This window comes from Phoenix dactylifera, chromosome 2 (assembly GCF_009389715.1).
Source record: "Phoenix dactylifera cultivar Barhee BC4 chromosome 2, palm_55x_up_171113_PBpolish2nd_filt_p, whole genome shotgun sequence".
NCBI classification, from domain to species: domain Eukaryota; kingdom Viridiplantae; phylum Streptophyta; class Magnoliopsida; order Arecales; family Arecaceae; genus Phoenix; species Phoenix dactylifera.
In genome coordinates this window covers 6,118,269-6,142,096 of record NC_052393.1, presented here as the reverse complement: position 1 = coordinate 6,142,096, position 23,828 = coordinate 6,118,269, and the positions used below count along the sequence as shown (strand labels likewise).

Here is a 23,828-nt window from a genome sequence, read left to right as displayed (position 1 = left end):
TCTGTTTCTTTCCTATAATTCAGGCTCCTTAATAATCCCACCAATTATTTAGGGTCCCTCCAAATATCTTCCCCTTCTTTCTTGCCCACGCTTTCTGCTTTATGGCTGCATAAAGAAGGCAGCCCCATTCACTTCTCCCATATGCACTCCACGCTGCTCATTGGCAAAGGGTATGGAGACTCATCAGAAATCTCTAGTTATCCACTTCCTCGCTGCCTTCCTCTTCGTGTCATCCAGTCATCTACTTTTAGCTCAAAGCCAGCTTCTCCCCATCATCAACGACCAGGTGGCCAATGCTACCCAGATGCATACCTACATCGTTCACGTAGAAAAGCCCAAGGGCACCAAGTTCCTCCACTTCAGGGACAGAGTAAATTGGTACACGTCCTTCCTGCCCAACAACACCCTAGACTCCGGGGAGCCACGGATGCTCTACGCTTATCGCCGTGTGATCAGTGGCTTCGCCGCAAGACTGACCCCGGAGGAAGTGGAGGCCATGGAAGCCATGGATGGATTCCTGCTGGCGCATCCGGAGAACGAGTACGTTCTCAAAACAACCTACACGCCAAAAATGTTGGGCCTGAACCAATGGGGCGGTCTCTGGTATCCCTCCACGTTGGGCCAGGGGAGGGTTATCGGGATGATCGACTCCGGGATAGATCCTACTCACCCCTCCTTTCAGGATGACGGGATGCCGCCACCCCCGAATTACTGGTCCGGCAACTGCTACTGGGGGCCTCCCCTTTGCAACAACAAGCTCGTTGGGGCTGCAGCGTTTAAGTATGGAAGGACGACGAATCCCCAGGATGACGATGGCCATGGTACACATGTCGCCGGTACGGCGGCAGGAAACTTCGTCAACGACGCTCACGTTCTTGGCAACGCCAACGGCACGGCGTCTGGGATGGCACCTAGAGCTCACCTGGCAATCTATAAAGTGCTGCATGATTTCCAGGGCAAAACCAGTGGCTTTGATAGTGATATATTGAAAGGGATAGACCAAGCCATCCGCGACGACGTCGACATCCTCTCCATGTCTCTTGGTTCATCCAGAGTGCCTGACTATCAGAACGGCGTTGCCAAGGCCTCATTCGCTGCAATGACAAGGGGGATCGTCCCTTGCGCGGCTGCGGCGAACGATGGGCCTTTCAAAAGCATCATGGCTAATGATGCTCCTTGGATCCTAACAGTTGGAGCGAGCACCGTGAGTAGAAGAATACAAGCAATCGTGAGGCTTGGAAATGGGATGGAACTGCTTGGAGAGTCTGCCTACCAGCCGGAGTCCTTCGAGTCGAAGCAGTTGCCCCTGGTGTACCCGTGTGATCTACGGACAGCTGATGCCTGTGGTTGCAATGTCTCGATGGCCAACTTGGACGTCCAAGATAAGATTGTGCTGTGCTGGAAAACGATCATTGATGTCCACCAAAAAGCCAGCATCATCAGGAATGCCGGAGGGGCCGCCATGATAGTCATGAACGTTTGGGATCAAGGTGAAACAACCGGCGCCGAGACTCCTGGCCTTCCGGCCTCCAATCTCCCCCTAAGTGCTGCAAAGCAGCTCGTGAAGTACTTCAGAAGTACGGCGAATGCTACCGCAACAATCATTTTCAATGGCACGCAGTTTGGAGCCCGTCCGACGCCGGCAGTCGCCTCCTTCTCTTCAAGAGGGCCTAGCCTTAGGAACGGGGGCATCATAAAGCCTGATATCATCGCTCCCGGCGGGAACATTCTAGCAGCATGGCCATGGGAGGTCGGTCCCAATCCAACGGGCACATCCAAGACTTTCGATTTTCTGAGTGGCACCTCCATGGCGACGCCTCATGTCTCCGGGGTCGTGGCCCTTCTCAAGAACACTCACCCAAACTGGTCACCGGCCGCCATCAAATCAGCACTCATGACAACTGCACGCAGGTTCGACAACACCGGGAATCTCATTGCCGATCAGTTCAATGACACGGCTGCCAGCGTCTTCGCCATGGGCTCAGGACATATCAATCCTGTCGCTGCCAACGATCCAGGCCTGATTTATGATCTTCATTACTATGATTATGTCCATTACCTCTGTGGTTTGGGGTACACAGACAGGCAAGTTTCAGCTATTGTTCGTGGCAGAGTCTACTGCTCCCAGGTCCATCAGATACGTCCAGAAGACTTAAACTACCCTTCAATCATGGTTCACCTTGGAACTTCACCTTCCGCGACGACGGCGGTAAATCGAACAGTGACCAATGTAGGAGATGCTGATACTGTCTACACGATCGAAGTTGAGGAACCAGAAGGAGTCCGTGTAGACGTTACTCCTGCTACGCTGCAATTCTCCCAGGTTGATGAGAAGCAAAGTTTCGATCTCACATTCAGCCACAAGGGCTCCCAACAGTGGAGCGCAGGAGAAGTCGTAGAAGGGCAGCTTAAATGGGTATCCGGCAAATACCTTGTCAGGAGTCCCATTGCAGTCACATTCCTTTAAAATGCTATGCGCTGGCCTCCTTTAATAATAATTACTGCTACTGCTTATAATCTCCTTTGTAAAGCTTTCCTGAAAATAAAAATAATAGTTTCCTACGTGAAGCCCCAAACCCTAATTATACTTTATGCTTAATACATATGCAAGACATGTTTTATGTTTACAAATTGAACTTCTCTTTAATATAATTCCACCAGTGATCTCTTCAAGACCAACTATGGTTTTAGCAATTATGCAATTATCTTTTGCCAGATGCATATATAGATTTCTAAGCTACAGAACATTATGCAATAAAATGTGTCAAAGCACTTATCAAATTCCAGTTGGTAATGAATCAGGTTTGATTATTACACATATTTACTTGTTCTAATTGCATGCTCTTAATTATTCAATTTGCCTCCTTGGCGATTTCTAGTGTATTCCTGGGATGGAGACTCAACCTGGTCATATAAACGGCAATGTCACCTCTACGATGTATTTTCCACAATGCTTGACCAATTCTTCGGAGTTAGAGGAAGATCGACGCTGAACAAGAAGGAGCTGCTCTCGATGTGAGATCAACAGTAAAAAACTATCAATCATGGCAGCAGAAACTAAAAAGAAGGAAACGTTGTGTTCATCACAAACCAGTGTAAAATCCAGTTTAGATTGCAGAACAAGTAGTCCAGAGCCTTACTCTAATGCTCCAGCCTCACAAAGATCAATTTGATAAAGGTGTTCACTTTGCCATCCTTTAAATTCAACAATCATGCTGTTTCAAATGCAATGACAAAACATAAAAAACGTTTAAGATAATTCAAAATCTGAAGCAAACATTCAACTGAGTTTGGTCACTACGAACTGCCAAAAAAAAAAAACTTTTGTTAGTCAAATAATTAATTGATAATCAAATTAGTTCAAGGACGTCACCAGAAAACTAACCTTAACCATCCATTTATTTGCAGCATTAACAACTTACCACGAGGTTTGTGCATATTATTAGGCTGTGAAACTCATGTTCTTCACTCATATAGAGAAAAATTACTTTGCTCTTATTTGATCCAGAGAGACAATTGATGAAATCCGTCATTGCGCAAAGATAACTCAGCTTTATTGGTGTTCACCTTTTTCTTTTCTGGGGAAGTGGGGTGTGAGGGGTGAGGCAATGCTCGCTGTTTCAAGAGTAAGTCTAAGCAAGAGAACTACAAATTAAGAAATCAAAGAGGCAAGAGAGGGGAGATTATTGACAATTGGAAAGGGGTGACGAGCTGCATGTGGTCAAACTTAATTACCAGGCAACTACATACACCTTTTTCAACTCCATTCTTCTCCCCTATTCTCTCCTAATCGACCTCTTCTACTCTCTCTCTCTCTCTCTCTCTCTCTCTCTCTCTCTGTGTATCCCTTACCATCGACCTTCTGTGGTGCCTCCATGTAACGACCCAGGACCTCACTCAAAAAAATTAGCTGAAAGATGTTATTTAGATTCCTTGGCTTTATACAATAATACAAATATCTAATATCTATCTAATGCATAGCTCATAATCCATTCAAATAACATCGTGCTGCACTATCCTCTAGTCCACATGGGTCATGGGCCGGATATGCTCTGATATAATTTGTAATAACCCAAAATCTCCTCCAAAAAGATTAGCCGGAAGATGTTAATTAGGTTTCTTAGTCTTGTATAGGTATTTAGGATCTATCTATTGCATAGCCGATGTGAGATTAAACACACATATGTGTGAGTCTTTACATTCATCCATCCTCCACCTTCTTTATTCCCTCCTTTACCTCCAATTCTGCCTAGGCAACTCCATATCACCTAAGTGCCATGTAAGTACCCTAGCCATCCATATAACATTGTTCTTTTTTGGAACCCCAATAAGTAGTCCAAGTATACTCAGAATAAAGGAGGGGAAAATGGCAATGGTTTGCAGATAACATATTCTCACAAAGTCTTTTGGATGCAAGAAATTAAGAAGTCTATAAGAGCACCAGGAGCCTCTATTACAAGAAAAAAAAACACAATATCCCAAAATTTGTCATTCAAGATGACTCAAGGATCTGATTCAATGTTAATACTGGACGTATTTTCTTCTATCTATTGCACAAAAGAATGATAAGATTAGAAAAATATCTTGCTAAAGTAGAATGGAAATAATACACATGAAGATGAAGTACGCCTTCAAGTTTTACAAACAGCGGACACTGAAATCAGGTCCAGTGTGCAATTTTCAAAGAAGCTGGTTGAGGTATGATAAAAGAACTTCCTTAGCACATGAAGAAGTACAGTAGACAACATCTACTTTAAAAGGACCAAGTGCATGAAATTGTGTATGTTTGCCTAGCACAAAGATATTTATGTTACTTGCTAGGAAAGAACAACCAAAATTCACAGATGACAGGTAGTAATGACCGTAAGATTCCATAATGAATAACAGATAATACCGACCTTCAACAAGGCACTATTGATATCAAAATCCAATTACATGGAACAAACTTAACTTTGAACAAAGGTGAAAATAAATTATTTACTATCAATTAAACAACATAGCTTTCTTAATGCAAACAACTCACTCACGAGGAAGCCTGAAATGTTTTTCTTGTGGCATGCTGCTCTATTGATCCTTGTGGCATGTAAAGTAATAAATTTGTGGAGGCATGTCAGAAGCAATGCCATTATTGCTTTGTCATAGTCAGCACTCCAAAAGTAATTCTCCAAACGGGTCCTTGAAAAAGTTGTAGCTCATATCCTCATGAAAGCCAGAGTCTGCTTGGTCCAAAAACTTTAAAGCAAAAATCAAGAAAGACATATGTATGAAACTGAGATATGCCGTAGATACATCGATTATTTTCCTTTTCTTTATGATGGGTGAACTGGTATTTTTAGACTCTGTTGGCAATGTCAACTCGGTTGCCATCAAGTCAAAGTAGTTCTAAAATCACCTTGTGCAGAAAATATAAACCAAGGAACCAGAACTTCAAAAATTCATGAAGGTTTAAAGGGGAAGGAAGATTGAATCACAGATTCAGAACATTGCATGTTATCTAGTCTGTTTGATTGCCACATCCGCGTAGTAAAAATATCAAAAACAATTCGCACATCATAAATTTTATAAATACAGATAAACGCATTAAGCATGTCATCATGCATTCTATGTCGAGAGCAAGCTTCATAAAAGGAAATTTACATCATGCATTTCCAATCCCTCTCCGCACACACATGCACACAGCATGCGTACAAATGAAAAAAGAAAGAAAGAAAATGAAGAGGAAGAAGAAGGTATATACGTGTGTGTGTGTGTGTGTGTGTGTGTGTGTGTGTGTGTGTGTAATTTTTTGTTATTGGGAAGGAGAGGTCAGGCTGCCCAAGATAGAGCAGATGATGCTCCCTATTTTGATATGTTAACATTCTCTGCACTGTAATCTCTAATCTTCTTCCTTCAAAATCAGCACAAATGAATGTGCTATATACACTTGCACCTTGTGGGTCAAAGCCACCTAAGTACAACATCAACCATAAGCATTCCTTTCTTGAACCAAGTCAACATCCAGTTTGTGCAGGGTTTGAATGTTAAGGGGGACCAAGCGTGTACGTGCTTGATGCAAAGTACACGTCTCTATTGAGCACTGCTTTTCTATATTTAAAAATAAAATAAAAATTAAAGTTGGCTTGAAATTATAAGTTCTAGACCCACGTGGCATTAGAAAACTTATACCTAGCTAGGGATGAAAAATAAAGATCAAAATAACCTTCTATTAAAAGGATACTAAATTTGATCATGTTTTTGTCGAAAATTTTTTGATCATATATCAATGATATGGAGTTATAAATAAAGAGGTTTAGACCACTACTCCTTCCCTACATTGTCTTTTGATTGGGCATATTTGAACACCTAGAAACCTTTTAAGGAATTGCTTATGTTACTTCAGCTAAAATTTACCACTATCACGAGTCTACAATTTGAGTTACCTTCATAAATTAACTTTGACTGAATTTGCCATAGCACATGAAGGACTAACAAATGAGTGTAGCGAAATTTACATGTTTGGTGTTAGCTACAATTCCGCCAAATTTTGGATGAAGCAAATTCAGAAATTTTATTAAACTTGTTAATTTAAATATAATATCAAAGTTACAAGCTACGTATCCCAATAGCTGCGGTTGAAGGCTCCACAGTTCCAACATGCTTGACAACTGTTCATTAGTCATGCATGATGCATCTATCAACTGTGGATAACAAAAAAGAAATAGAATATGGGTTTGATCATCAACATATACCAATGTTGATCCATGCATGGACTGTTGGACTTGCTAATGTCGGAGGCGGTGATTGAGATTTACCTTTTGGATTGATCACCATTTTACATTGAATCCATATTAGATGGAAAATTTACACATTACTTTTAATTCCAACAATTATTTTTTGTTTAATCTCTTGATTTGTAGACTGTATATCAGATGTAGCTAACTACGCAAGTAAGAAAGGCCCAATTTCATGCAAAAAGAAATAAAATAAGTAGTAGGACTAAAAATAAAATGCTAATATTTATGGGCTAAATTAATACGATAGATAAGCAAAGAACCAATAATTTTATCTCACATGAGATCTTAAATCTGTATGAATACCACTGACTCACATAAAACCAGATAAAGGAACTCTAGGCTCCAAATCATTAAGCTAAAATAAATCTAGCATGCAATATTAAATTATTAACACACCTGAGTCAATATTTTCTAATTTTTATTTCTTTGAATATTGTTAATTAATAAATATCAAAACCAATGTCAAAAAAGAATTGCTGGTTTTGATTCTATCTGCCATTTTTGGTATTTCTGCTAAAATAAAGAAAAATCTCCCATAGATAAACCAAGAGATCTATCTCAATATTTGAGTTCTATACAATCTAGAAAAGGACCGGCTAGTTATTTTTTGAAAAAATTCCATCTCTAGCATCAACTAATAAGAGAAATTTCGGGGCCTATAAAGAATAATTAGATAATTTTTTTGTTTTAGAGGCAACTCAGATTTAATAAATCGACCAGGGGGACTACAATATTTTCTAATTTTTATTTCTTTGAATATTGTTAATTAATAAATATCAAAACCAATGTCAAAAAAGAATTGTTGGTTTTGGTTCTATCGGCCATTTTTGGTATTTCTGCTAAAATAAAGAAAAATCTCCTATGGATAAACCAAGAGATCTATCATCATCAAGATTTCCATATTTGAGTTCTATACAATCTAGGAAAGGATCGGTTAATTATTTTCTGAAAAAATTCCATCTCAAGCATCAACTACTAAGGAAAATTTCGGGCCTGTAAAGAATAATTGGATTTTTTTTTTTGTTTTAGAGGCCAACTCAGATTTAATAAATTGACCGTAGGACTACAATAATTTTTAATTTTTAGTTCTTTAAATATTGTTAATTAATAAATATCAAAACTAATGTCATAAAAGAATTGCTGATTTTGATTTTATCTGCCATTTTTGGTATTTCTGCTAAAATAAAGAAAAATCTCCTATGGATAAACCAAGAGATCTATCATTATGGAGATTTTCAATATTTGAGTTGTATACAATCTAGGAAAGAACCGGTTAGTTATTTTTCTGAAGAATTCCAGCTCAAGCACTAACTAATTGGATAAATTTTTTGTTTTAGAGGCAACTCAGGTTTAATAAATCGACCGGGGGACTACAGTATTAGACGCCTTCAAACGCACCACCAGTGACGTGGACGCGCTGGTAGCGATCGGTGCACTTTCGACGGTCCGATCTTACGCTGCGGTTTAGAGTTTAACTTCGACCTGGACTCGGAAAATAATCGGAAGCCGCGCTATGGAAATAAGATTCCCCCGCAAAATCCGATGGCGCGTCCTCTCTTTCAAAAGGCCGCGAATTCTTCACCCCCTCGGCCCCTCGGCTTCGATTTCTTATGATAATAGGAAACCCCATCTCTAATTCCGAAACCCTAACTCCGCTTCCGAGTCCCACAGAGTCGTGGATATACGAAGGAAACCCTAGCTTGCCATGGAGGCCGAGTCTCTTCATCCTCCTCCTCCCCAGACGGTACGCGTAATTTTTTTTCTCCAGATTCTTCAGTATTCTCTCAGGGTTTTTGCTGAATCGTTTCTTCTTCTTCTTCGGTAATCCTGCAGGAATCTGATCCGGGAAACATGGAAAGATCCTGGCTTTCGCCGCCTCCTTCGAATTACCAGCCCCGCCTCGTGGTAATTAGCCCCAATCTACACTAATTCTATCCTTTTTCGATCTCTGTTCTCCTATAGAAATTGCGTCTTTTTGTGATTCTATCGTGAATCTATTTGTTTCGGTTGTGGTTTAGGGAGCCGCTCTCTGGAATTTAGGGAACACGTGCTTTCTCAATGCGGTTCTTCAGTGTCTCACGCATACGGTTCCTTTAATACAGAAGCTTCGATCGGTTGATCACTCTTCTACTTGTTGTGGTATTGGATTTGGTTCCGCTCAGTACAAAGACTGAATTTTTTTTCTCTAATGTCTTATTTTTTTCCGAGTTGGTAGACATTAGAATTTGGGAAAATTTTACAGGAGGCAATGGGGATTTCTGCTCTTTCTGTGCGCTGAGAGAACACATCAACCTCAGTATTGTCAAGTCAGGAAACGTTATCTCCCCCAGAAGGATTGCTGATAATATGAGCAGTATCCTTTGAATAACCTCATCTACTTTATATGGCTTCTCTGGTTTGGTCTTTGGATGATTAGTTTCTATTCATCTGTCCATATATTGATATCTGATATTTTCTTTGATCTGATGGGCGGTTATGAGTTTATTTCTGCATTCTCAAGTCGAATCTTGCTTGGATTCTGAATTATTGACTCGATACAATTCTTTACCATTTTTGTTGCCTGTAGTTACAACTATGATGATCGATGACCCTTGAACTAATCTGGTGTAATCTAATAATCTAGTAACAGTTGGAAGCTTGAAATTAGGGTGTTTCCCTCTTTCGATATAATCCTAACTCGGGTTTTAAGTTTTGTAGACTTAGATGCAGCATGATTGTCTTGGTGCCGTATATTTCTTGAGCTGAGAGATAATTTGAAGATATCTTGGTGCTTCAAATTTGGTTTCATTTGATCCAAATTAAATAAAACATTTTTCCTTGTGCACACAGAGAGAATTACGGATTAATATAACATTGTTCTTCTTGACCTTTTGATTACCAGAAATATCATCTTGTTTTCAGCTGGGCAATCAAGGGGATGCCCATGAATTCCTCCATGCTTTGCTGGATAGCTTGCATGGCTGCTGTCTGGACCCCATCTTGAAGGACCACCCGTCTTCATTAGAGAAAGATAGCCTTGTCAAGCAGGTTTTTGGAGGGCGTCTCAGAAGCCAGGTAACTGCCGCTAAGTCACTCCTTTACTTGGTTACCGGCCTGCGTCTCCTTTTAACTAATATTAACATCGTTCCTTTAATGGCTATGCCATTGGTTCAGTTGCGATGCTGTGATTGTGGTCACTGTTCAGACACTTTTGAGCCCCTGCTTGATCTCAGCTTGGAGATTGGTGATGTTGACACCCTCACAGATGCTCTGGTGTCTTTCACCAAGGTGGAGAAACTTGATGATCCTGAAGCCAAGTTCACCTGTGAAGGCTGCAAGGCTCAGGTGTTGGTGGAGAAGCAACTTAAGCTGGACCAAGCTCCAGAAATTGTTGCACTTCAACTCAAGCGATTCAAGAGCATTGGATTTTTTGCTACAAAGATTGAAAAGTTTGTGGAGTATCCATTGGAGCTGGACTTGAATCCTTTTCTTAGTTGCCCAGAGGATGGGGTAAGCATCCCTTCCATTCCCCACTGAAGTACATTTTGGCGCACAAATGAGTTCTGATCATTTAGCATGCTTTACATGGCAGGCGCAGTTAAAATACGACCTATATGCAGTCCTGGTGCATGATGGTTCACCTTATTCTGGGCATTATTACTGCTTCGTTCGTTCCTCTCCAACAGCATGGTTCCAAATGAATGATTCCGAGGCAAGTGTTCTACCAATATTTTATCTACTACGTGGGTGTGCTTATGATTCTAATGAAACCATGTCTGTTGCAGGTGGCCAGAGTTTCTGAAACCCATGTGTTAAAGGAATCAGCCTTTATCCTTTTCTACATAAAGCAGGGATCCTCGCCCTGGTTTTCAACCTTAATGGAGGCACAGAAGGTACCCGACCTGGATGGCAGCAATGATGCGTCCCCAGTATCTGTGTTGGATTATGTAGATCGAAATCTTGTTTCACCTTCTATTGGAGAGACTAGTTGCAGCAGTTCAAGAGAAATGCAAGGGAAGGATGAAGACCCCAGCCAATGCTTTAATTTTTCTCCTGTTGTAGATGAAGAAAGATGCCATGATGCAACTCCTAGCGCTTGCTACCACAGGAGCCTTGACGAAGGGTCTTGCAAAGCTATGCCAGACAAGCTTAATATCGTTGGTATTTTCCAAGATGAGCCATTGGGTAAGGGTTTTCCATCAAAAGGAGTAGTTAGAATATTAAGATCTCTACGTAGAAAGCCGCTTTCTAGTTTGTCGGCTTATATTGCTCTCATTGCTATACATGGGCTATTTCCTTTCATCATTATCCGTTTTCTTGTTTGAAATCGAGTGATACTTTAATGTCGAAGGCAATTTTATTCATTCATTATATTCTTTTTACCTCTTTGTGCCATAATTTTACAGAAGATGAGAAGGAGAATCACCTTATTCCACAATTCCAAGGGGAATTGAAGCTCACTAGGGAAGTAGGGAAACCCACCCTCAACACCATGAAGGATGTGCCCATGAACGAGCCACTCAAAAGATTGGTGCGAGGCATGCCTGGTTCACGGAGGTCAAGCATTCTGGCCTGCCTTGCTACGCAGCACAAGCCTTTACATAGGCGACCTCTTCAGGATAAAGGCCAGCTTCCCAGTAATAAAAGAATGAGAGCGAGTTTAGATGGTTCTTCCAGGGAAGCAACAGCGGCAGCACAGCTAACGTCTGCATCTCGCCAGAGCCTTAGCCCTCGCTCCATCAGACGTGGTTTGTTTATAGATGACTCCGAATTGGATCTTGAGCTTGTCTCTCGTCAGTCAGAGTAGCCTCCATAGATGATTACCCTGGCCGCTGCATCTGCCTTCGCCTATTCAGGCTTGATGATTAACCATCCTTCCATCTAAAGCTTCTTTTCGCTAAAACTTCATGTCAATGTTGATGTTTTCAGACTTTTAACCCATTCTTGTCCAAATGCTCTATCCTCTGTGTAACTTCGTTAAAAATATTTTTTTTTGTAGTTCTTACATGATTTTTCCTCTTCTCATATATTCTTCCTTGAGGTAAATACTTTGGCTCTTAGGTTGTCAGAGTATCACATAAGTACATGAATCTGGTGGGTGAAATAGCAGTTTATCCACAGCGCCAGAAAGTTTGTAAAGGCGAAAAACTGGTCTGTTTTAGAAGGTGTTATGAGCATTTAGCCAAAATGACGTACAGTCTGCACTTTATTGTCATAGGTGATCTGATGGAATATATCTCATTTCGTTTTTATCGTTTTCGAGCCTATTTCAACTCTTAATGTGAAACAATTCTGTCTTGTTTCTTGCGTTCGGTATACAATCAATTGCCCTTGCATCAACTTTGACATACAATAATCAGAGTGGGCCTTGTATCTGCTTAGACTGTGGGATGGAAGATGAGAAAATTTTGGAAGGGTTCAAGAAATTTGCCAGACGCTAGGTTTCTCTTATGAGCCCGGTTTTTAGTCCGATGCGCGGTGACGTGGTTAGGTTTCTAACTTAAGAGTTAATCCCTCCAACGCCCCACCAATAAAGTGATGTTAGACTAGTATTAAAGAAAAAATGATATTTTTTATTGACATTCCTAACGTGTTTCAAGTTTTCCCAGTAATTTTTCCACCCGAAGACGAAGAGTTTACTGTTGTCCTGAATGCCACCAAAGGGTACAGTGACTTCCCTTATCCGCGCCTCCAAGGGATTTTTTTTTTTTGGTTTTCTGATGGAAGACTCCAAGAGATTATTGGACTCTTAATTATATGAGCTGTCTCTTTATCATCAAGCTGTCTCTTTCATCCGTGAGGTCTTTCTTCTCCTTCTAAATCTTTTTTTTTCTTTCATCTGGAAACTGTGTATTGATTCACTTAAAAGTATATTGTTAGAATGTTGAATGATTATTTTGCTAGTTGTGTATCACCTGATCGTGCAGTATGTACTAGTGAATACTAAGTTCTAGAGGCTATGTATCGATTTACTTGAGCTATATATTGGGTTGCTATTAGATGTACATTAGAAAAACTTACAGTATGTATTACTGATGAGTGTATATCACTTGGCTAGTGAGCATCATATCTTAAAAATTATATATCGATTTATCAAGAGGTGTATATTGGAACGTTAGATTACTATATTGCTAGGTTTGTATCAACTAGCCATATATTATATAATGGTCGATTTACCTAGGTATGTATTGAGATGTTAGATGATGATATTGCTAGATATATATCAACTACCTATATACTATATAATGATGCACATAGTATTCTAAAAACTATATTTCAATTTATCTGAAAATTTATATTGGATTGCTACAAGATGTGTATCAAAAAAACTTACAGCTTGTATCAGGAAGCTGATGAATTGTATTACTTGATGAGAAAGAAAAAGAATGAGATGGATTTTTTTTCGTACAGTCTCTATTGGTACATAAAATTTTTCATTTTTATTTTTTTAATTATAAAAGTGACAAACCCAGTTAGTAAAAAAACTATTTTTATTTGTCTTCTCTTTTTTTTCCGTATGATATATGCGGGTTTGCTCGGTAGCGCATGATGGAGAACGGCGTACATATTCCGCCAAGGGCGCAAAAATAGTATCTGGCTCTACGAACAAGATTCTGAGCAAACTGTGTCGTTAATTGTCCATTTAGTTCCAAATACTATAATACTAATGACTACTAATTGGCATATATATAATATAGGGAATCATTTCGTACCTATTTCATTAACAATATCAATCCAAGTTGGAACAAATTACACTATCTTGAAACAACTGGAGGCGGAACAAATTGGAGGAATAAAAATCGAGGTTGGGATTAGTCATACCACCTAGATATGATTTTTTTTTAAAGGAAAGGGAGGGCGACCCATCTGATATAAGTTGCGCTGGTTCAAATACAAGACGGTATATAATTCAAGACAAAACCAAAACCAATAGTGACAACTACAGTAATGCCCTCCTTCACAATTAGGTTAACCAGCATAATGATCCTAGATTGTGGTACCAAGGATCCGCACAAACGCAGAATAGAGGGATCCTGTTTCATTGAAGGCACGGTACTAGCTTGCCTTTGCACGCCCAGAGCTGTATGTGAAATGAATTCCTATCACTGCTTACCTGATGTTTTGCAATGAAAAAATTGTAAACTCTACAGCAGAGGAGCAGCACATAAACATAAATGATTAAAACATGTGCAACTTTTCAGGCATCAAATTTGCCGAGTCCATAAATACAAACCCCAAACTTTTTGGAGCTTCAAGAAGTATAAAATCCATTCTGCTATGGGTTCTACAGCTCCGAATGCTTCCACTATTACAAAAGTAGGTCATGCACGGTAACTAGGAAAGATGAACAATGTATCTCTGCGAAAAAAAGGTATGATATAGATTTAAGATGGTAAGCTAGCAACCTCCCTCAATGTTGAGATTGATCCTTTATTGGAAAAGGTAGCTGTTCTTTAGGCATGTACATGAATGTGACCACATGAAGCCCACTCAGAGGATTCTATCCTGAAGATCATTGATAAGGCTGGAAGCTAAAGATGTCAATCTTTTCCCGGTCTCCCCAGCTATGTTCTTGAGGGAGGATATATCCTGTGTTGCCTGAGAAAAACAAGATATTGAAGCAAATCATTTGGATAAAATACATACTGCAAACACCTGAAGGCATCAAATTCGATGGTTTGCTTCTCAATAAATAGTTAAGGTTGTAAAGGCAACATCATTGTGGCGGCGAATAGCAAGCACGGAATAGAACTAAATACAAAGACCAGTAATCACTCTTCGTGTTCAATCATTTCAAGAAATTCATGGATAGTCTGCATTTCTGATGTTGACCTATCAAGTGGAATCTCCTGGAATCATCATATAATATCTCATGTTCAAGAAAGTACCTGGAAGGAAATTCGGTTGATAAGGTCTGCTGCACTGAGGTCAAGTCCAGAATCAATCGTATTGTGACCAAAGACATCAGCACTCGAAATGGAAGTTGAGCCCTATATAGAGGTATGTTAAAACCAGTGGCTTTTGAACAGTAATCCAACTTCTTAAGCATTAATGTTTAGAATCTGATAGTTGAAAAAAATAACATCCAAATCACAGTTGATCTGCCAAACCATCCGCAACAGAATGCAATAAAATTAACAAGCAGAGCTCCAGAGATGAGAAACAGGATTTTACACAAATCATGATGAACTAACATAATGCTGATATTATATATCCCGAAATCTACTAATATTAGATAACCTGAACATTTTATATATAAGATTTCAGTAAGATTTGTGATAACAGCAAGAGAGCATACCGAAAACTTTTGCAGGGAAATTTGAGCCTCCTTATCAGCATCTTTGTTCTGATCACCAAAGAATTGGGCTGATGAAATTGATTTTGCATTTGAGAATTTCTGCCTTGCTTCATTACTTTCCTGGATCTGAAGATCATCATGCAAACTAAAAATCTCAGAGCATAAATTCGATGTCCAACAACAAGATCAAGTGCCAAATGATTTGAAATGCCTATTATATAGTTGTCCACTGCATAAACCAACAGATCCGTGGATCTAATTATGATTGGTAAAAGAACCATCTTTCATGACATACAGTGGACATTATGACAGTGCCTAGACATTCACTGGGAAACAAAATGCATATCTTTTAAAACAGCCATTTTAATGCAACTGAATAATTGATAAAGTTCTCATGTTCTCAAACGAGGTTAATCCTTATGATCATATGCATGAGCTTCGGTTAATCCTTAGCCCACACACGACCAGCCATTAAGTAAAAAATCCAAAAACAATAGAAACAAGATACAAGGAAAGATCTGTACTGCAAAAATTAGTGACACTAGAATAACCTTGCACTACTTTGAACCCTAAACAGACTTCTATTCCTTAATAAACTAGGACTCCCAAGTACAGGACTCTTTCCACTTTTTTGTCTCCAGAAATAAGAAAGAAACAAAGCAAAACTTCGCCCATAAAGTTACAGACTAGAGAAGAGGCAAGGATTAAGAGGAAGTTAGCAAGAGGCTTCATCTCATGGCTAGCCCTGTGTAATGGCTGCAACTTCTCTGTCCTCCTATTTAGCCCCAATTAATTTAGCTGGAGTAAGTTATGGCCCACAGAAACAAAAGTTGGCATGACGCTAATTATAAAGATCACATAATTTCTAATCTCAGCACCCCATTATCTAATCACCTAGTACAAACAAAAATATCCTATTTAATCTCCTAAGATTGACTCAGTCGCACCCAAATCATCCTCTTATGGACATCAAGACACAATTTTCTTCCTAGATTACATCAAATGTTAAGCAGTGTCATGTAGATATCATGTAGCAATAAGTGATGACACTCTGATCCTAAAACCCTCTAGTGTCCAAGTAACACTGATGATTGCAGAAGTTCTTGGATGATGTGTGACCAAAATTTGCAATAGTTTACAAGTCAATCTTGACTACAACATTACAAAAGGTAAGAATTAGGATAAGGCCTATGGTTAATTGTGCAAAAGGTAATCTTCGTAGCACAAAGCATCTCAATTCATGAAAAGAGCATCTTCCCCAACATCACTAAACCAATAGTAATCCATAGATGAGAGCTGCTAGCTTCTTGGATGAGATGTCACCGTAGCCCCATATATAGGCAAGGCCATAACCATGCTAGCAGTACATCACCATCCCACTAGGGAGAATTGCATTCCCTCATCTCAAAAATGCAATGAAATTAATCTTGAAAGTTCAGAATGATTTTCTTCACATAAGAACTTGTCCCTCATCATCATGATCATCTCCACAATGCCAAGATTCGTAGTTAAGGTATATGAATTACCGCTTGAGTTTGTTCCACGATCTATCAAGAAATAAAGCTAATCCCGATTTTCTTGCAACCTTACTAGAGAAGGTGACCCAGAAAACTAAATCTTTAAGAGCCAAGCAATCTTTTTCAATTTAGGGAACTTACTTACAGTTCATGATCTGACTTCTTTTGATTTTGGAATGCTTTCTCCTTCATATTGAAGAGATTGATCTTTTCAAAACAAAACGATCATCCAAACAATTTTTAAAAAATAAACATGCTTATTTTATATGGTACGATATGGTTCCCAAACATGACAGAGATATTATTTTCACCAAAGCCTTTAACAACCAACAGAAACATGATAGAAATAGCATTTGAATAAGAAACCAGTTGCATTTCATTAAGTTACTACTAGAAATAACAAAAAGGCTATCTTACATTGCATTGGGTAACATAACTTGTTACCCAAAGCCATGTAAAAGATGCAATTTTTACATAATATAGCTTGTCAAAAATGGGAGGCTTGCTAATTTTCAAATATCCAGGTATTAGACCCGGTTAAGAATGATGGTAGAGAAACTTCTACTGGACCAAAACTGTATCAATTTTTCAAACATTCCCCTTGGGCACACGTCCAATAAAAGGTGCCTTGAATAAATAGTCCATAATCATAGCCGTGTCATGGTGTCTCATCAACTGTAGTCTGTATCCACGACACTTGAAATATCCACGAATCATACCATGAAGGAACTGGGGAAGTGAAAGAAGACTTTCACCACTGAAATCTCATATTGCAGTCCTTTGCTGTCCAAGCATTAGTCCAGTGCTTCCCAAATAACTTATGGCTATGACGATATCACGTTATGACACCTTCAATTACCCCCCAACAACTTAGGAAATTCAATCTGTCCTCGTACCATACCTACAACAGTACTCCATTTGGCATAACCGCAGATTCAAGTCAAATAAAATCACATTCTTTAATATAGCCTTTTCCTCATGCTTACCACCACAATTTATCCTACTTTTACAATTGTTGAAGAAGAGAAGAAAAGCCAATAACGGCAACAATAACTTTGCAAAACAATAACTTCTCCTGAAGTTCTTTGTATGCTTCTACCCTGCTAACATGTGGATAAACTACATTGCATTTCCTAGCAGCCACTCTGATTTCAAGTATCTGACATGAGCAGTGAATAAGAAAGAGATTCAAAGACAATGTTTGTGACTCCACAGATATCATCATACATAATGCACCAGAAAGACAAAATCCATCCACTTAATATCAACCTTGGTAAATATTATTCCTGACATGTACATGTATAAGAGGAATGATTGTGCTTCTTCAATAGCATCAAACATGCAACTGTAGTCTTTGGTCCATTAAAAACATGAACTTCGTCTAATATGGAATACAAATTCATGCTAGTTAAGTATATTGAAATTTAATATATCTAGAAGTAAGCAACATTAACCAAATAACCAATATAATTTACAGAATAATCATAGATTTTATGCTCGTACAATTAGAGCACAAGTGCTTGCATTCAGTATAAATTTGAAACTCAAGTGTGTTTAAAAGAACAATAAGTAAGCTTGCTTTGTCACATAATTACATACAACCAATGAATTTAATACATGTTTCTTTTTGTTGCAACAAATTCATCAGTTTTCAAGCAGCATGTGGTAATATCTCCTAGGAATTGCATGTGAGGGGGACAAAAGCTACACAGTACCTCTGTTCACAAACTGATGGTAAATGGTAACTTTTGATGGTTAAAATTATATCAAATTATAGATTAAATGTATAACCACACAAGATCAAGGACATAAAAATAAAAGAAGCCAACAAAGATATACACGACAGACCATGAACATGGAGTGTGACTTCATGATGTGAAGTGTGAGAAGTCACATGTTCTAGTAGAAATTAGACAGAAAGCCTGCCATGATTAAAATGGTAAGGCAGATGACCATAGAAGAAATGAATTAACTTATGCAAGAGGCAAGTAAGAAAGACAACAGCTTCTGTAACTAATTAGTTTCTAGAAGAAGCTGAAGCAATTTGTTAATTTGTTAAATTACAGTAGATAAGTTGGCCCAAATTTGACTTTTTTACTTCTCCCCATGCTGATGGAAATAGTTCCTACCATCAACTGAGAATAGTTTAATTCACAACTAGATTAGATGCATCACACGAAATGGGACCTGACATGCAATAGGCAAGAAGTATTCAAAATTCCATGGGAACCCAACAGTTTCAAACAAGTACCATCATTTCAGGCCTCAAATGGGACAGTCATGCAGACAAGGCCCAGATCTGGGTGGTTTGGAAGGCATGCTTTAGGGGCATTTGGGGTCAGCTATGCACTGTCATGCAGCCCACTAACTCAAATCCAAATGAAAGAAAAACCCTGATGATTTTGTTGAGAAAATATTTCAAATATAACTTTACCTCTACTTTTGCTGAAGTGGAGCTTGATTTTTTCTGAAATGCACTCTCCATTTCAAACTCTGCAAAGAAATTTGAAGATTTTGGTGGTGCAACATGATGGATCACTTGAGCACTTCCTGAACTAGACTCAGCAGATGGTATGTTTTCCATGTACTCAAATCGAGAAGGAAATGATGGGCCATGTGCTGTCTTGGAATTAGCCAAGGATGCTATAGCTGGTGCTGGCTCTTCAGGTTTCTGGTTATAAAGACTGTCGTTTGGCTGCAAATTAAATGCTCAGCATGGTTAAAACTGTTGCTAGTCACTTCTTTCTCATGCCCCGAAAGTACTGCACTAAAAGTCATAAATGTTGACAGCATGCTAAAAGGCACATATGGAGGCTCCCCAGCCACATGACTATATAAGGTCGGATAAGAAGGATAAAGGAAAAAAATCGTGGCCAACTACCAAAAAATCATTTTGATGGTCTCCTTCTGAAACCATCAAAGCATAATTTAATTCGTAAAGTTCCTCAGACTTCATTCCTTTTTAACTTATAATTGTTAGAATGAAAAAACACAAATTTACCTTTGTCGTAAGCCTTCGGACGCCTAGCCCCCCAGTCTTCTTCGCACCAATAGGCTTTTTAGCAGCACTTATAACTGCAGAATGGGTTGGAGCCTTAGGTGACCGAGTAGTCTCAGGTTCACGCTTCTCATTTGAATTTTCCTTTGGCACATCCACAAAATTGAGCTCTGGAAGACCATTGCCCGCATCTGGTGACTGGGATGCTACAACAGGCAACAAAGGCAAGCTACTATCTTCAGCAACGCTTTTAGCAACCTCTTTGGAAAGTAACTGCCTGTACAATTCAGCAGCTCTTGATGTATATTTTGCCTCAATTCTACCACCATCTGTCCATCCATGCTGCTTAAAGAAAACCTGTGCACGGTTGTTGCCCCCAAAAGCCATCATCTTCAGCTGCTCCGGAGTCCACGAATCTAAATTTGTAGACCTAGAAAACGAGAAAAAGGAACTCTTAATTGAGTAATATATTCCAGAACTTCCCCAAAAAACAATCAACCACAGGCTATATTCAAAACATTAATTCAATTTATAAAAAAAACATAGCCTCCAAAACATGAATAATATAAATGCATCAAAAGGAAAAAGTGAGAGAAAAACAAATTAAAGAACAAAAACAAAGTGATGAGGTACTTCTTTTATGGTAACTACAACAGGGTTTACAAGTCAAATTCAATCCAATCTGATCAGCAAACTACAGTCATAACAGCAATATACAATTCTGGTTCAATAGCAAAAGCACTTGAACAGGATGTAATATCAAGCATGTTTATCTTACATGCTGATAGAAGATTCTTTTCCAATGACAAGGTTACTACCAGTCTATTTGATTAATTTTCTTTTCCATTGATGTATCTATGATCAACCTCATTTGTGACAACCTTATAAAAATGCATGTCAGAGAGAAATACCATTCCTTCCAAATTTATAACTCTTTGCAGTCAAGACTTCATAATTAATTGGTCTACCATTCAACAGAAGATCTTAGTCAAAAATCTTACTTTCACTTCATAAGATTTTTTCTCCAGTAGTTCTGATATAGGTAGGCTATAATTATGAACACAAGGTCGTGTAAAAGGCATATCAAGACAACTGAAAACTTCCAAACATGATAACCCATTTGGTGTTGTTTGCCATGCAACCATCTTAGATCAAATAAGAAGCCATCTCCAGTCCAGTTAACTATTGATCATTGTCAAGATTTTTCGTGCTTAACAATTACACTTAAATAACTATAACATGCCTTTGGCATCATATACAAAGAATAATCAATGAACCTTTTCAACATGAATGAGATAGAGTAAGTTAGGTCAATGCTCTCTCCACTAAACAAAATTAATTATTTCATCATTACAAAGGCCAATCATGTGATCATCAAACAAGGTTTGAGGTAATGCTGAATCAGCAAATTTAGGGCTACTTCTGCACTCAAAATGTTACCTTTTCCTCTTTCTGTTTCTTATTTTGAGGATTACATTATGGTTGACCCAGTCTGCCAGCCCCATTCCCCCAGTATGTCACAATACCCATGTCAGTTGTTGGGTAATTGATCACAATGCTTTAAAGCATTGGGAGTACATGATATGACAACATGAGTGAACCTTTGAGACCATGATTTTCTCATCATATGTGTCATGTCTTAATCATGCATCTCATGCATCACACTGAATTAGTTGAAGGAAGATTTGTACAGACCCCACTAGGATTTGATGTCAAGAGAATAGGTGTATATCCATTTGCACTTGTTCTCAGCTTTTATGCCAGTATATTTTTTTATTTCTGAGCACATATTACTCACATTAATTAAATCATTGTTATTTTATTCATTACATGATTCCTTATAGCTTAAATCTTAAAATTTGAGCTTATTTGCTTTGTTATACTTTGTTTGATAGAATCAAGGTACGCTGTCTTGGTGTCGGGCTCTACACCAGTGCCACCTTATTACCGTGTCTGTACAGGAGAAGGTTCGGCATACCAAGTATCGGCACGGCCTTCATACTGCGTACTGGTTCAGTGCCGGTACGGTATGGTGTATCTTGGATAGAACTGATTGGTCAGCATATCGATCCCTAGCTAAAACTTCTTGTTAGACAAAATCCAATCAAGATATGCTATTCTAGATTTCATATGCAAAACTTGTTTTCAGGTATACAGCTACAAAAGCAGAATCTGCTTTGCATGCATTACATTATCAATATCTAACTGAAAATAATCCCGAAGTCTAAAGGTCTATCAAAGCAAAAGCCCCTTAAAACCCCTGTCTCAATAATAGACTTCTAGCAACAAACACTCACTTTCTCCCCTCTCTACTTTCTGCTATTATAAGCAATAGATCTTTGACTTCTATCATGTTGCCACAAGCTTGCACCCATCCTAGAACCTACAATGTCAAGACCAAGGCTTGATTTTTCATTTTTTGGGGCCTTTTACCATAACCAAACTGGCTTTGATCACTTAACTTTTCGAATAGCCAAAGCAAATTTTAACACCTATGAAGCTGCCTCTTCTGTATCCTACAATCTATACCGGACATGCAAGAACCATATGCACAATATACATTGTTCAGTTAGAAATCAAAATATGCCTTGATCAAGTACCTTTCACCTTTTGCACAAACACATTGAGTTGAAGAGATATGCCAAACTTCCGAGATCCTGCCCTGTGACTTCCTACATATCCCAAAACTATTATCATCTCCATACAGTTCAGTGGACGGTGGTTACCACCCAAAGGCATCAAGAATGCAGCTGGCTAGCAAGAATTCTATTAGCATCTGATTAGCTTGATCTCAACTTCTATTGAAGGGAAGGGAATGTCACGTCAATACCATCTACTCATTCATTATGCACTAGGGGTTACCTATAATCAGTTTCATCTTATCAGGTATATAATTCCAAAGTTGCATGTTTTAAGGCTTTGAACATCTTTAAAAAAAAAAATAGCTATAAAGATTTGCAGCGACAGCAACATCATCGCCTCAGGTTTTGAAAGGGCCGATGGTTGAAAATTCAGAAACGGCCTTCAAATTAATCAGAGAAAAAACGGAATGAACCACAAGGACATGAAGAGGAACCCTAGAAGTTGCCTCCTTTGCTAAATCAACAAAAGACAATAACAATCCCATACCTCACGAAGCTGATGTGCACGCCGAGGCTACGGTGGACGGCCGAGCAGTCAAGGCAGAGAAAGATCCCGTACGTCACCGACGCCCACGTAGGGTTCTTAGCGTTGCAATCAAAGCACATCTGAGACGGAAAGATCCACGGTCAGAAGCGATCAGATCTGAAGGATCCCGTCGGGATCTGGAGTTCCCGCAGCAGATCCCCCAAACCCAAACGATTTTCAGGAAAACAAGTGATCGAAATTGAGTCGAACCCAGAGCAAATTTATAAGGACAAACCTACGAGACTGATTCCAATATAAGGGGGGGGGGGGGGGGGGGGGGGGGGGGGGAAGCAAAAAAGACGAAGAAGAAAAAGAAAGAGAAGAACTTGAACAGATTACCTTGTTCTCCGACTTAGATTTGAGCTTTTTGAATACCGCGTTCTTGTCGGTGAAGCTTTCGGGAGCCATGGCTGCGATGGTACGAGCGGGGAGAGAGAGGACGGGTTTTCTTTTTCCAGAGAGGGGGGGGGGGGGGGTGTGCGCGCAAGAACCTCCACTGGGGATATTGGGGAGGAGAGACCTTGGTTGCGCGAATTAAAATAACATTGAATTGATGGATAGTTAAACCTTTTATTAAATTCCTTCCGCTAGAGGAGTTGCCACTAGGCGTTTTTTTTGCCTTTATTTTTCTAAAATTGCGAGCCCACGAGCCGTGGGATTAGCGGCGACAGCAGGTTAAAAGGTTGGTAGGCCTCCGGTCCGTGGAACGACGATATATTAGATGGCACTCGGCTTTCCAACCGCGTGGCACCTCCCTTTGGTGTTTTTTCTTTTTTCTTTTTCTTTTCCGGGAAACCAAACTATGGCGTGGTGTCTGCAGATTTTTATTTACTTATTTTATTGTAAAATTTATATGTGGAATTTGTAGATATACTTTAGTCTCCTGGAACGCGAGCTAGCAAACACCGCTCACCGACTTGGCAGAAGATGTGCGTCAGAAATACGTTAGTGCTTTCAGAGATCAGATGGATTACCGGGAACAAATGATTCATCGATATTTTGGAGGATTGTTGGATAACCGAACAGTCGATCAGTCGTCTGCCGACCATGATGGACTCGGTTAGGCTAGCGGGACATAGGGTTAGTGATTTACT

The 23,828-nt window shown here is 39.3% G+C and overlaps 3 protein-coding genes across 3 annotated transcripts; 2 read left to right on the top strand and 1 right to left on the bottom strand.

Moving 5' to 3' along the window:
- Positions 1 to 152: 152 nt before the first annotated feature.
- On the top strand, positions 153 to 2,558 carry LOC103711809 (subtilisin-like protease). Its single transcript, XM_008798093.4, has one exon. The coding sequence runs from the start codon at positions 173 to 175 to the stop codon at positions 2,465 to 2,467; it is 2,295 nt and encodes a 764-aa protein (XP_008796315.4). The 5' UTR covers positions 153 to 172; the 3' UTR covers positions 2,468 to 2,558.
- A 5,722-nt stretch (positions 2,559 to 8,280) lies between these two features.
- On the top strand, positions 8,281 to 12,004 carry LOC103711769 (ubiquitin carboxyl-terminal hydrolase 21-like). Its single transcript, XM_008798038.4, has 9 exons — positions 8,281 to 8,517; positions 8,607 to 8,678; positions 8,792 to 8,912; positions 9,016 to 9,126; positions 9,655 to 9,827; positions 9,927 to 10,262; positions 10,345 to 10,464; positions 10,538 to 10,937; positions 11,159 to 12,004. Exons 1-9 carry the CDS (start codon positions 8,479 to 8,481, stop codon positions 11,557 to 11,559), a joined length of 1,773 nt encoding a protein of 590 aa, XP_008796260.2. The 5' UTR covers positions 8,281 to 8,478; the 3' UTR covers positions 11,560 to 12,004.
- A 1,913-nt stretch (positions 12,005 to 13,917) lies between these two features.
- Positions 13,918 to 23,225, bottom strand: LOC103711768 (probable ADP-ribosylation factor GTPase-activating protein AGD8). Its single transcript, XM_039118922.1, has 7 exons — positions 23,074 to 23,225; positions 22,696 to 22,814; positions 19,570 to 19,996; positions 19,003 to 19,263; positions 15,052 to 15,177; positions 14,642 to 14,743; positions 13,918 to 14,351 (listed from the first exon to the last, which is right to left on the bottom strand). Exons 1-7 carry the CDS (start codon positions 23,140 to 23,142, stop codon positions 14,244 to 14,246), a joined length of 1,212 nt encoding a protein of 403 aa, XP_038974850.1. The 5' UTR covers positions 23,143 to 23,225; the 3' UTR covers positions 13,918 to 14,243.
- Positions 23,226 to 23,828: the final 603 nt, after the last annotated feature.

Coding starts and splice junctions, on each gene's coding strand:
- LOC103711809 (XM_008798093.4), top strand. CDS start 173: ATGGAGACTCATCAGAAATCTCTAGTTATCCACTTCCTCGCTGCCTTC.
- LOC103711769 (XM_008798038.4), top strand. CDS start 8,479: ATGGAGGCCGAGTCTCTTCATCCTCCTCCTCCCCAGACG. Junction 9,127..9,654: donor GATTGCTGATAATATGAGCA/GTATCCTTTGAA, acceptor TTTGATTACCAG/AAATATCATCTTGTTTTCAG. Junction 9,828..9,926: donor GAGGGCGTCTCAGAAGCCAG/GTAACTGCCGCT, acceptor CCATTGGTTCAG/TTGCGATGCTGTGATTGTGG.
- LOC103711768 (XM_039118922.1), bottom strand. CDS start 23,142: ATGGCTCCCGAAAGCTTCACCGACAAGAACGCGGTATTCAAAAAGCTC. Junction 22,815..23,073: donor AATCTAAGTCGGAGAACAAG/GTAATCTGTTCA, acceptor TTTCCGTCTCAG/ATGTGCTTTGATTGCAACGC. Junction 14,352..14,641: donor TCAACCGAATTTCCTTCCAG/GTACTTTCTTGA, acceptor TGTTTTTCTCAG/GCAACACAGGATATATCCTC.